This window comes from Girardinichthys multiradiatus, chromosome 4 (genome assembly GCF_021462225.1).
Source record: "Girardinichthys multiradiatus isolate DD_20200921_A chromosome 4, DD_fGirMul_XY1, whole genome shotgun sequence".
Taxonomy (NCBI): domain Eukaryota; kingdom Metazoa; phylum Chordata; class Actinopteri; order Cyprinodontiformes; family Goodeidae; genus Girardinichthys; species Girardinichthys multiradiatus.
This window is the reverse complement of record NC_061797.1, coordinates 16,551,482-16,565,344: the sequence shown is the minus strand read 5'-3', so window position 1 is coordinate 16,565,344 and position 13,863 is coordinate 16,551,482. Positions and strand designations below refer to the sequence as shown.

Below are 13,863 nucleotides of genomic sequence, written 5' to 3'. Positions count from 1 at the left end.
AACTGTCCGTCGGGAGCTCCACAGGGTCAATATACACGGCCGGGCTGCTATAGCCAAACCTTTGGTCACTCATGCCAATGCCAAACGTCGGTTTCAGTGGTGCAAGGAGCACAAATCTTGGTCTGTGGACAATGTGAAACATGTATTGTTCTCTGATGAGTCCACCTTTACTGTTTTCCCCACATCTGAGAGAGTTGCGGTGTGGAGAATCCCCAACGAAACGTACCGCCCCGACTGTTGCATGCCCAGAGTGAAGCATGGGGGTGGATCAGTGATGGTTTGGGCTGCCATATCATGGCATTCCCTTGGCCCAATACTTGTGCTAGATGGGCGCATCACTGCCAAGGACTACCGAACCATTCTTGAGGACCATGTGCATCCAATGGTTCAAACATTGTATCCTGAAGGCGGTGCCGTGTATCAGGATGACAATGCACCAATACACACAGCAAGACTGGTGAAAGATTGGTTTGATGAACATGAAAGTGAAGTTGAACATCTCCCATGGCCTGCACAGTCACCAGATCTAAATATTATTGAGCCACTTTGGGGTGTTTTGGAGGAGCGAGTCAGGAAACGTTTTCCTCCACCAGTATCACGTAGTGACCTGGCCACTATCTTGCAAGAAGAATGGCTTAAAATCCCTCTGACCACTGTGCAGGACTTGTATATGTCATTCCCAAGACGAATTGACACTGTATTGGCCACAAAAGGAGGCCCTACACCATACTAATAAACTATTGTGGTCTAAAACCAGGTGTTTCAGTTTCATTGTCCAACCCCTGTAGGTCTACCATATAGCTGGTTGTGGCTCCTGCTTCATGTGCATACCAAAAACTGACACCTGGTCTGGGACATCAGTGTGCACCCGACCTCACCCAAAAGGGACTTTCTCTCTGTAGCATTGGCTTACCTGGTCCTTACTGACAGATTTAATGCAAGCCTGCTAGATCTAGTCACTTTCACACCTATTCATTCTAATTCACTACCCTTTGTTTATCTCACACAGATAAACCTTTTTGTCTTAACCCCCATGGGGATTTCAGTTACACACAACATGCCCAGACAGTTGCGCACAGTACACAGGTCTTCGGTCATAGATCACAGGGATGTGCGTGATGGGGCGGGGTCTAAAACTGCAAACAGCAGTCAGAAAAAAAACAAAGGATGTGAAAGGCTCGCCTTGGCACAGAGAGAAGCATGTATTTTTCATTGACGTGTCCTTGGGGAAAAATATTAAAAGATTCACAGTTCATTTTTCACAGTTCACACGTAATTTATTACTGCATATTAAACAGTGTTTTCTTGATGCCATCACCAAAGCTGAATGTTGTTAATGTTCAGCTGTTTCTCAATGCTCAAGGTCTCAGGATTGTGAGTTTCTGTACTTCTAATGTTAGCGTGTTGTTTTGTATGTTTATTCATCTTTTTTTGGGTAACAGCTGCTGTTCACTTAATGTCTGAAGATTTCAGTGGAACAATTTATGCTATTTGAGGTCCTTCTTCAGGGTCTCCGTAAAGCTAAAGCTGCTGGAGTATTACCCATTAACTGCCATGGTGGTATATTGCACCAATAAATCAAATTGTCACCGAGGTATTCACACAGCATGCAGCTATGTGTAATGTCACAAGCAGGTATCTCTGTGGAGATAAATGATAAAATTAGAAACCCATGACTGGTGTCATTTTAGCCTGTTTTTAAAGGGGAAGGAAAGTCCTAATAATAATACTGCTTTTACTGTATGTTTTGCACCTATAGTTTGTCTGAATTATTTTCAGTGGATTGTTTTTTTTTTTTTTTTAGTTAACAATAAAATTCACAGCTGTGGTCAAACAAACCAGTCAGTCAGTTATTTACTCCCAAAAGCACTTTAAAAGAAAGTGCCCCATCTATGAAAAAAATAACATTCAGATTTCAAACAAAACTGTGATTAGTTTTAAAGGAATATCTTCTGATGTTTTTATTGGTCTTAAAAAAAACAAAGGATGCATGGCTTATGGAAAAATACAAATTGGACAAACTAAAGCTGAAGATTTTAAAGTAAACCTACTCTAATATATTTAATTTTATACATCTCCACATTCATAATTAGCATTTTCGAACTACAGATGGTACAGATTTCATTATAAAAGTAGTTCTTCTGCTATTTGTTTCTTCAGCAGTCTGGATTCAACGTCACCCGTAGCAGTATACCTACAACTGACTGGTGAGAGGAAGCATCAAAATTACATCAGCTAAACTGAACATTTTTGTTACATATTCATTAATAATGATTCCTCAGCATTATTAAGCATGCTTGCTTTAAGTATGGACTATAGTATATCCAGCAGATGCCCATAAATGCTTCAACATTAATCTGAGAGAAAATTGAAAAGGTATTTTATTTATTTTTTCACAATAATAATTCAGCAAACTTCAGCAGCCTAAACTAAGTGCTGTTGTATAATCAGCTCAAACTTAACATCGCAAAGGACTCTGGCTGTAATAATTGGTCGATTGACATTTGTTGACATTTAAAGTGTTAAAAATCCTGAAAATAGTGTTTGGTAGCTGTGAGCATTTCTGACAATAAGCAAAAGATCGATCTATAGATATCTATGGATGGATGGATTGATCTTTAGATATCTATATGTATATGTGCTGATTTAATAGTGTCTGCTTGTTTAGTTTTTTGGTTGTTTTTTTACAAGCTTTCATGCCTGTACATTTTTGTACCAAAGGAGTTTTACAGAGTAGTTAATTTAAGGAGGGCACAAGGGTTAAAATAAAAACAACAGTTCGCCTGCCTGCTTCAGTTTTACAGCTGGTGACCCTTGTGAAAGGGTTCCACGAAGGTCTGGTGGTACTTAGTAAGCAACAGTAGAAGGTCATTATAAAATAACTACAACAAGGGAAACCAGAAACGTCTGGACCAAAATGGCTCCAAGAACATTGGATATTGTTGTTGATGCTGCAGTCCTATGTCATTGTTTCTCAGATAAATTAGTAGCTGTTATTTTGAAATGATCTTGGCTGGACCCACTTTGCTGATTGTTAAACAGGCATGTGATTGTGTAGCACAGTTGCTTCTGCTGCTGTGTTGACAAAATGACACTCACCCTTCTGTCTATCAAACATCTACAGGTAGACACTATAGGACAGTGGACAACAGTCTGTGCTAATTTCTATTCTGAAACAAATTAGTAGCAATGAAAACCTACATAACAAGGCTTCAGAGCAAGGCTTCTGTTAGTTAGCTGCAGCCTAGTTGGCAATAGTTTTTACTGGCAATCTTACCTGGCAATGGTGAAAGGGCAATCCCTCTCGCCATTGTTATGAAGCATTTACATTTTTTGTATTTATCAAAAAAACCTTCACTTTTAATGTCAATGTGTTTACTTATAAATGTTAAAGGTTTAGATTTTATGACTTAACCTCTCTCTGCAGATGTCTCCCACAGTAACCATCATCCTCCTAACTCGTAATTTGAAACCATATCAGTCATTGCATTTTGCTGAACACAACTATCATCTAACACATTAGTGTGTAGTTTTATGTTTTGGATTTAGCTTCAACCTGTTGTCATGACCAGTTAGATATTTTCTGCTGGTGATTTCATCTGTGAGGATATTAGACACCCATTAGAGCGTCTGGTAGCTGGGAGGGGGAGGAAAAGAGGTGTTGGAAAAGATGTAAAGCCTGTCAAGTGAGGACAAATCTGAAGTGAGGTTGATGAGGAACTCCAAGTAAAGTATTAACAAACACCCAGAATAATCAGTGTACCTTATGCAGTGTCAGGTGATGTTATGTCCCAGAGGTCATTCTGTTTAAAAAGGAACCTTGAGGTAATTTATTTGTATTATTTGGACATAAATAGGATTGAATACTATGACAGTATCTGTAGCAAACTGATTTTGTGGATCAAACGTTCAAACTGTGCATTTTTTGTAATGTGATGGGCAAATTTGGGTAATTTGGTTTAACCTTATTCAGTTAAACAAAACTTAAAATGAAAAGCCATATGCTGTCAAGAATACAAGGAACTGGATGTGCACTTTAGTGAAACCAGTACAGGGTTCTAATATCCAGTCTTCTTGATCAAGGAAGAAGCTCACAGGTGGGTAGTGAAGCCAATAAGGAGCCATACTGTTCCAGGATAATGGCAACAATTAGTGTTCCAGACAGAAATCAAACTTGATTCTGAGGAATAATTGTTACAGGTTTTCATCCTCCTATCGGGCAATTTGTAAAAATTCCTCTTCTTTAGTTTTACAATCATGGAATCATTTTTATTATTCTGAAACATGGGCCAACCTCAAGTTTAACTATTGTTTTATCAAACAAGCAGTCCCCAAACCATCGTCCCTCTGCCATCACAATTAATATTTGGTGTATCGAGTCATCATGCACACATTTCAGAATAAATACTTCTAATTAATATTTTCAATTATTTAAGTAATCCAAAGATGTTTTTCAGTCTGTGGAGAGTACAATCTCCTCTGCAGTTATCTGTTAGGGTAACAGCATCAGAGCCAGTGTCTTGAAAAGAATGGCTGAACAAATTGATGAAGAAGACTTGCCCTGTTCTGGGGGGTGGGGGGAGTTCTGAAGACCCTAGAACTGACTGTGCCAAGAAGGATGCTTCAAAAAGGAAGAGTATAATGAACAACCCTGATTACACTCTTCACAAGACAGTAATTTAACAACAGGGGTGGGGGGTCTTCAGTCAGAGGCTTCTTCATATTGCTGCAGCACAGGCCGCTACAGGAGATCATTCCTTCCCACACTTGTAACCATTTCTAATGATTCTTGGAAGAAAGATAAAATGGTGAGAGTCACTACACCTTATTTCCCTTTGGGATTAAGAAATTGTTTTTGAATTGAACTGAACTGAATATGCTGGCCATTTGTTTATTGCTTCAGAAGAGTTCAGTAAAGCTTTAGATGTCAAAAGAAAATCCTGTTCATAAAACAAAACCTTTTAGGCAGTCTTGTCATAGGAGGATTTCATGACGGTTTGTTTCTTTGCGTCAAGGACATTGACATATGAGTATTCAAGTATCTAGAAACCTCTTTGTGTAACAAGCATTGTTCCCGCTGGTGCTTGCTAACAGCCCTATTATTAACTAGTACATAAATGGATTCCCAAGCAAATCCACACACAAGTGCACCCATGTGAGATATTTACGTGACCGCTGTATGTAATGGCGATTTGCCATTTTGGCGTCTTTGTCTCCAGGCGAGGGTGAGCAGCTTTCGTAAGTTGACACCTACTTCTTCATATGACATGTCATGTGGAGGAGGTCTTTTTGCATGTTTGTGAATATCACTGTTGCTCTCTAAACGCCAGTCTGGCAGCAGGCGGTAACCAGAGTCCACAGGGAGCTGATGCCGTGTGTAAATTAAACGGGCACATTCTTCTCCTTTTCTTGGGTTGCTGTGTCTGTGCATTTTTCCCCATGAGGTTTTGACTAATAAAAGTGAAAGTACTGCTTTTGATTTGTGTGGAGGTTGAGCTGTGGATGAGTGGCTGAATTGTCATAAAGTTACGTGTAAAACGCCTTATCAAGCTCTGTTACTTTGCAGCAACGATCATGGAGCTTAGGAGATCCACCACCCTATCAAGATGGATGGGTTATGGCTCTGTAGTATTCTTTGAGGATCTCTGCCAAGACCACTTCAAATAATCTCCTCTGACATTAATATTTTCACTTCGCGGCAGTTTGGGAGCAAGGTGGGGGGGCAATGTAAGCAAGATTTTTTTGGCTGGCCTTGTTTTATGTTGGCGGTGGTGAAAGACACCAAAGCCATTACTCATTGTACTGGCATGCCCAGAATGTATTCTTAGCTCCTGTCTTCCTATTAGTCTGTACAGAAAGGTTGGAGGGTCAAAAAATAAAGAGGTAACCAGTCTGCAGGGCTGTCTGCACTGCTGCTGTTTACCAGGGGAGGGGGCGATATTTTAGACCGCCGAGAGCTTGCATATTTACCCCACTGAGCCTGACCGACCTTGCCATTTGGTGGTGTGAAGAAGCTTAAACCACTAACAGTGGTGAGAAGAGGCAAAGGGAGAAACTGTCTGGTTACCACTTAATAAGCAAGTAGCTTTTGAAGATAAGACTCCAGAAATCAAGATTGTTTAAACAAGAGGTTTAAGGAGAAAAGCAGGGGTAAGGGGAGCGGAGCGGCCGTTGGTGGTGAAAGGCAGCCAGCCTGAGCTGACTTTCACCCAGAGGAGGAGTTGCAGTTGCCGGCCAGGGCAGGTCCCGGCGCTGGCAGGGCTGGCCCTACTGCTTCTCCACCTCCATTCCTTTCTCCCCTCTTACTCCTCCTCCATTTAACTATCAACCAAACTGCTGAGCAGTGATGGATTTGCGAGTATGGTCCTAAGCAACAAAGGAATGCTTAGAAAATCTTGACAGTTAAACTTTTGTGCCTCTAGTAAGGGAAACTAGTGGTTTACTGCTGCAAAGACTCATCCGTTGTCTTCTCATCTGTTTTGTTGCACCCACTGGTTGAGTGCACTGAAAGACAAAGGGGGTTCTATTTTAGTAAATATTTCTTCAAGATTTTTGATTTTTGTAAACCGGAACAGTGGCAACGTTTTCAGTAGCCCGGTGCAAGGACCAGCTCCACTCACCCAAGATGAGCCGCTGGCTGAAATGCACCTCCATGCACTTTGTATGTATTCTTTTTTTTTTGTTTTGTTATTTTTTAAGCAATTTACAGAAATAAAAACCTTTTACAGGTAAATCATATGGGCTTGTGATTTTCTGGACATTGTTTTGTAAAGTCTGACAAAGTAGTAATCAAATACAGGAATGGTTGCTCAGGTATTTACATCAGTGGTTATTGGTTAACATGATTTGTGAAGCTACATTTGATCTGTTTACACTTAGAAGTTGAGTTTGTTTGTATTGGGCTTTGGTGTCCTTTGTAAAGTTTGTGTTTTTTTCTCAGAGGATGACTCTTTTCCCATATTTTGTAGCTGTCACTCCTGTGGTGATGGGTTTTAGTGTTGATTTAGTGGGACTGCTGTACAACACATTCTTCACATGTATCTGCACGTTCTTGTGTTCCAAAACCGTTGTTGTTTAAAATCACAAAATGACTTGGCCATTGTGTTTTTTTTTTTTTTTTACCTAAAAGAATTGGAAACCCAAAACCCATTTCTGTTGAACCATGAAGCCAGGAGGGATTTCTGCCATATATGGCAGCAGATATTCTTACATGTTGAATCAAGTCTCTGCGGCAAGCACACGTTTGGTTCTGCATGTCTGATGGGTTTTCTTATTGCTGATGTCAGAACACAGACTGGAACAAGTACGATGATCGGCTGATGAAGGCAGTGGAACGTGGCGAGGCGGACAAAGTTGCTGCTGTTCTCAGCAAGAAGGGCATCATTCCCACCAAGCTTGACGTGGAGGGACGCTCTGCGTGAGTAAACAAAGACACACATAAACACCAGCAAGCTGATATGAGAAGTAAAACAGATGTACCTTGTGTTGTATATTTTTACAGTTTACCAACTTGAACATGTGAAAAATGTGCTAAGCACTTTAAATGTTGCAAACAAACCTCTTTTTAAATCAGCTGCAAATTTGAAATGACTCACCATCCAGAACCCCGGACAACACAATGCTCTCTGCACCACATGACATTCCACGACCTGACCCTCAAATAAAGGATCTTGCGTGTAAATTCCTTCATGATTAGCTAACAATTTTAGCTCTTACCTCTTTTTAAGTGCAAAGTTTAAATAATAAAGGTTTCGTCCCGCTGCCCTGCAGAGGACAGATGTTCCAGTTTATATTTCTATGTCTTTTTTCATATTTAGAAATGTCCCTGTTTCTGTCCAGTATACTTGAGGTCAATTTGGGAGTTGGCCTAGAAAATGCTTGTGGACACTGAAAGCTTGACCACACTGAGCAGAGGGTTGTTTATGTAGTTCCAGCAGGAAATGACTCCCTTCCAAGACAGATCGAATCCACTATATGTTGTTCCCAACAATAATTAATCTCTTTAGGCTCAGCTGCAGAAAATTATAAGGATCAGCTGACATCTTGAGGAACCATGTTAGAGCTGTTTAGTGGGAACCAGAGTAGGGCTTTTTTTTTTTAAACCCAAAATATCTGGATTATTAGTCCAACATCTGGATTTACTGCCTAAATGAGAGCTAACCCTGAATGATAAGATGGGATGAATTAGGAGGTGTGGGAGAGGAAATCTGCAGTATGTCAAAGGTGTAGTTAGACCAGTAAACTCTGAGTGCCTGACTCATAGTACTGTGTTGAATTTACATGTGGGATTAATAGACACATCAGTGTGTGCTGTGTGTATGCATCTTGATAAACAGCAGTCTACACACACCCCAATAAATGCCTGCTGTTATAATACGTTGCTAAAATTTGTCCGAAGTAAACCCAATCCTAACTGTGGCTGCCAGTTTTGCAGTAATAGCAATCAGACTAGAACCGGTTTTACCCAAACAGTTATGCTTGACTGATCTGAACTAGTCAAATATAAAATCTACTTACAGAAACTTAGTATGTTGGAAAAGTGGTCAAGCTTTTACCAAGTCTGTCCAAAACCCCCCAAAAATGAGCTGTAATCACAGTTCTGACAGTCTGTATATGGTTTTAGCAGGGCCACACACAGACCTCATATGTCTGTGGCATCCCAGCCTTCACAAAAGACGACACTGGAATGTTGAACGGTGATTCCCTGTAATCATGAACCTCTGTGGAGAAACTAATTACAAACCGTTAGCCCCTGTACATGATCTACTGTGCCCTGGATTAGCCTCACTGTGTTCAGCTAATGAATTCAGCTCAACCTCCAGCTGAGTAAACAGTTTACATCTGTCTTCTGGCATCAGCTGCGTCCCAGTGAGGCAGGCCCACCCATGACCTTTACTTATTCTGTGCCATTGTGCCAAGTACGGTGTGGATGATTGCAGGCTGTTGGGGGCAGGTGCTTACTATGGCTCCTTAAGTAGAAAGTAACAATTTTCAACAGAATCTTTGTTTTTAATTTAGAAAATAATCTGACTTCACTTTACGTTCTCTAAACATATAGTAATATCATTCATTTGTTGAATTTTTTCTAATCAATAAATCTCTCTTATCATTAATTATGTAATTTTAAAAGGTATTTTCTTAGCTAAGCTAATCGTATCATATGTTGTTATGATAGGAAGCACAGCAGAACATCTTAAATCTGATTGAGCCTTAAAAAAAATAAAAAGACCAAAAATCGGTATGACACTGCAGATTTATGATCTCGTGTTTATACATTTTTTGGCTTACATGTGCTAAAAGGGGGATTTGCAATACAGTTACAGAAAAATATTTAGCTTAACAAACTGGGTATCAGAAACAAGGATCATTTTTATTTTTAAAAACTGCTGGTGGACCATGCAGTATAGATGTTACAGTACAGTTTCAAAGCATCAGAAAACCGTTTAAACAAATCCATTTTTGAACTATTGCAGTTGCTAATTTAACCAAAGTGATTTTAGAAACACGTCCATCATATGTTTCAGCTACTTGCATACACTCTATGGATCACTCTTCTCTTCTCTTCTCTTCTCTTCTCTTTTCTCTTCTCTTCTCTTCTCTTCTCTTCTCTTCTCTTCTCTTCTCTTCTCTTCTCTTCTCTTCTCTTCTCTTCTCTTCTCTTCTCTTCTCTTCTCTTCTCTTCTCTTCTCTTCTCTTCTCTTCTCTTCTCTTCTCTTCTCTTCTCTTCTCTTCTCTTCTCTTCTTTTTAAAAATAGCAGGCAGATCCTGTGGAGGGTAAAGATGAAATGACATCTCCGCTCCCTGAAAGGCAACTTTCTAAGCATGTTAATAATCTCATAGGGAAGGGAATTGTGCCATCAGCTAGTTGCTTTGTTTCAATCCTGAGGAAAATTGTTTTGGAGTGACGTCCTGTGAAGGTCTGATGGGACAGCAGTGGAATTGAGATTAAGATTCTGCTGAAAGTGTTTTTACTCTGGACGTCCTCTGAATGACTTTCTGCTCTTTTGTGGATCTCAAGTGTTCCTGAATTTAACATCAGATACTTCCTTAATAATAACGTTTTTAGCAATTTTCCGGATATCAATCTGATTCTTTGTCTTTAATATCTCAATAGCTCACAGATGCACACACATTCCTCGGACCAATCAGAATTTAACATAATTACAAAAAATGCACCTCCTCAGTTTAGGCTTCTTACTAAATGTCTTTAAATGTGGTCAGAGTGATTTATTGAGTTGCTATATGAAGCATGCTGTGGCTCCTGAACTTGTCACTTGTGTCCACCAAACATGATTTGCTCTGGTCTGCTTCCTGTCTGCTTTTTGCCTCTCTGGGGTCATGACCCTTCTCTACTCCAGAGAGGACCTGGATCTCCTCGCCATCAACACGGCTTTTAATATCCATGTCAGTGTTGAGGTGACAGCCTAGCTGTCTCCTTGGCAGATACTTGGGGCCTGGTGTATAAACGGGTTCATGTGGCTCTAAGGGTGACAGGCTGTGATTAGTCTACATACAGCAGCTTTGCAGCCCTTCATGGCTACTATCAGCAGAGCGACTGTGGGTTAAATCAATGGATTTCAGCAGGAATGTTTTAGGTTAGGATTGATTATTGAAGACCTGTTGTAAATCTGACAAAATAACAAAGTTATTTTCAAGGCAAACCTTCTCTAAGTAAAATAGTTTAAAAATGCTGAGGTTTTAGCCCTCTGTGACTCAGAAGAATGATGACATATTAAGAATATTTTTAGCCCACGTCCAGTATCAATATTTAATCACGTGAAAGTGATTATTCCAAATATAGAAATGTGTTTTCTATTTCAATTTAAAAGTGCTGAAATAAAGTAGAAACATAAATTACTGTATCTTCCTACTGGTTGTCATGAAGGTTCTTGTCATGTACATCAAGAATGCTGCTCTTGCTGTCAGTATGGAGCCAGGTCTCCATTTTCAGTTTGTGCTAATGTTTCACCTGCCCCCTTCCTTCCACCAGGTCACTTTATCATTTGCCTGTCCTAAATCTCTGCCGTCTCCTCGCTGCCATATCTCATATTTGTTTTTTCTGTCATATCTTATGTAATTTATTTAAACTCCCAGGTTTCATTTGGCAGCCACTCGGGGACAGCTGGAGTGTCTCAATCTCATGCTGGGACACAATGTTGACATCACTGCAAAAGATGCCTGTGGTGAGCACAAAATATGACCCATAAAGAGTAACATAATATTCAGTTAATATGTTGTTGCAGTAAAGCCATTTTGAAGCTAACACAGAGCATTAGTATTTGTACTTGGGTTGAATAATGAGAATTAGAAGTTGTTGGTCATTCCTATTAAGAGAGACAGATGAATGAATGAAATTACCTGACTTTGTCTATTTTGTTTTTAAGTTTCATCGCTAATAAAATGAAGAAAGAAAAAAAAGCTATTAAAGCATTAAGCCGTTAAAACAGACAGGTTATCAACTTAGTAGTGTAATTTGAGGAATATTATTGAACCTGTTTAACCTGAGAATTATAAATACATGTTCTGGGAATAAATAAATTAAAAAATATTTTATGTCTACTTGTGATCTTACAGCTAACTAATTTAAGCGTCCAGCAAACTTTGTCTAAATGGTACATTTACCGTAAACTATAATGTAGTCCAGGTTAGGGTTGTCGAAGTACTCCGTATTTTTATGTAACCAATACAAAAAAAAGGGAGTTGCTTAGAAAATACTCATTTGCATCAGAATCAATACAATCTGAGCTATTTTCACATTTCCAAGTTGGTGCAAAACCTCTCACAGCAGCGCTGCAGAGACACCAACACTCACCCCTCCACTTCCTGCAGCGGCTCATCTGAACCAATAGCAATGGGCACAGGGAAATGTTCAAATGTAGAGGTGTCACTATCGTTCTGAAATGAAGGAGTGGCAAAATGACCAGCGCACCCCCCTCCATAAAGGAATTGGCAGCTAATGTGACTGATAATGAAGTGAGGAAATGTCGACACATGTTGGACTCGGACGGAAGCCAATTTTAGGAGAAACTAGTAGCATCACACCTTGCTGACTCTAGTTGATTACTAAAGAAAATATAATGCTAATTAACCAGAAACACAGAAATTAAACAACACTGTTGTTGAATACATTCACAAGGACCAGATCCTTGATTACACTGCAAAAAAAAAGTTTTTCCAATTAACACTTACTTAGTGTTAGCTTTCTTCTGTTTTGCTACACGGTAAAGCAAGACTTAATGTTTCTTAATAGGTGCTGAATTGCCTTCTGGTAATTGTTTTTGCCCTAATTAAGGTAGTGAAAATATTGTCATACCGTTATTAGTTACACTTTTCTGATCTTAGTTAGAAAAAACACAATGCCTGCCATAAACGTATTGAATATTGGATTGATTGAGTAAAAATTGTTTCAACTGCCTCCATTAGGAAAAAACGCTCTTCATCTGGCTTCAAAGTATGGATATTCTCTGTGTGTGCAGAAACTCCTGCAGGTAAATTGCATTTCATTATGCTTGACGCTTAATCACCTATGAGAGCAAAATAATGCTGTTTATTATGCATTTGTTTCTTTTTTATCAGTGTTCACGGATTGTGTGTCTGCAAGCTGCCGTATTTTTGTTCCAGTCGCCCGTCAGTCAGAGCAGTTGTCCCTTCAGCCCCCTTAAATAATTATTGCCAAACACCTCTGGCCGGTGAGACCTCTCCATATCAGTCAACACTGGGCCCTGTTGAGTCACCGTGCCCCTCTGGGGATTTACGTGTTTACAATGAGAAGGATTTCACTCCGACATTGTGCTCTCAGATTGTTGGAGACCTTTCCCCAGCCTCCATCTATTACATGGCAATGATCTACTGGAGGTTGTGGCCGTTGGCAGGGGATTGTCAGCAGTGTTGACAAGCGCACCCTCCTACACACCCCCATCCATTCTTAGTGCCGTCATCACACCTCCCCGTAGTGGCTTGATGCCAACACCGTCTGCATAGTCTATCTCGCTCAGTCAGCCTGAGCCCTCCAGATATAGGATATCCCCCTCCATGCTCTACTGTCAGGCCCCATTGCAACACCCACCCCCCGCTGGGTCAATTGAGCATGTAGGTAATTTTTGCCACTTGTTGCTAGAGAGAGCTGGGTTTTTATCATGGGGAGGGCAAGCAGGGCGCAGGGCGGGCTGGCAAGCTTACCCAGCAACATCAAGCCCCTGTTAGCATAGAGTCCTCGAGGTTTTCATCACGGCCTCTCATCGGTACAGTAGTACAGCCACTGGTGTCCGACCAGCTGAGTGAGAGTGAAGAGATCTGACAAGCATTTCAGCACAGCACCATTGTGTATGATATGAGCTGCCGGCTGCTGCTGCTCAGATTGCATGGCCAGCCAACCCCCGGGGAGAAGTTACTTTTATGATGAAATTCTGTGTTTATTCACAGTGTGAATATTTTACCAAACCATCCCTTAAATGCGTCTTTTAAATTTGTACATCGAAGAGACTATTATTTATTTGCATATGGGCTAAAGTGATTATCAAACGTTTACCTGAAACTTTAGTTGTACCAAACACTTCTGTCACAGACATCTACCCTTACCATATATAAGGGTGTTAAATGTTAAAGAAATAAACTATATTTAGGACTTTTCATGATCTATAGATGGGGGGCATTTTAAAAACAAAATTTTTAATTAGACTATCAAATCGATGTACTGTCCTAAGTTAGGATTACATTGTTAGAAATAACACATTCATGGTGTAGTTAATTTGTAGAAATTGGTTAAAAAGTTTTTCTATCTAAGGAAACCCTGCAGATTACATCCAGTCAGTGATTTGCAGCATTCCCTCCTCCTGGATGAGCATGTAGAGACAGTGGACAGTC

The 13,863-nt window shown here is 40.0% G+C and overlaps 1 protein-coding gene across 1 annotated transcript in view; it reads left to right on the top strand.

Annotated features, from left to right (window-relative positions):
* The window catches only part of uacab (uveal autoantigen with coiled-coil domains and ankyrin repeats b), a 45,972-nt gene that overhangs the window by 20,354 nt on the left and 11,755 nt on the right, over positions 1 to 13,863 (top strand). The window contains exons 2-4 of the mRNA XM_047363088.1: positions 7,287 to 7,417; positions 11,095 to 11,183; positions 12,424 to 12,488. Of these exons, the coding sequence (XP_047219044.1) occupies positions 7,287 to 7,417; positions 11,095 to 11,183; positions 12,424 to 12,488 (285 nt within the window). The remainder of the gene's footprint in view (positions 1 to 7,286; positions 7,418 to 11,094; positions 11,184 to 12,423; positions 12,489 to 13,863) is intronic.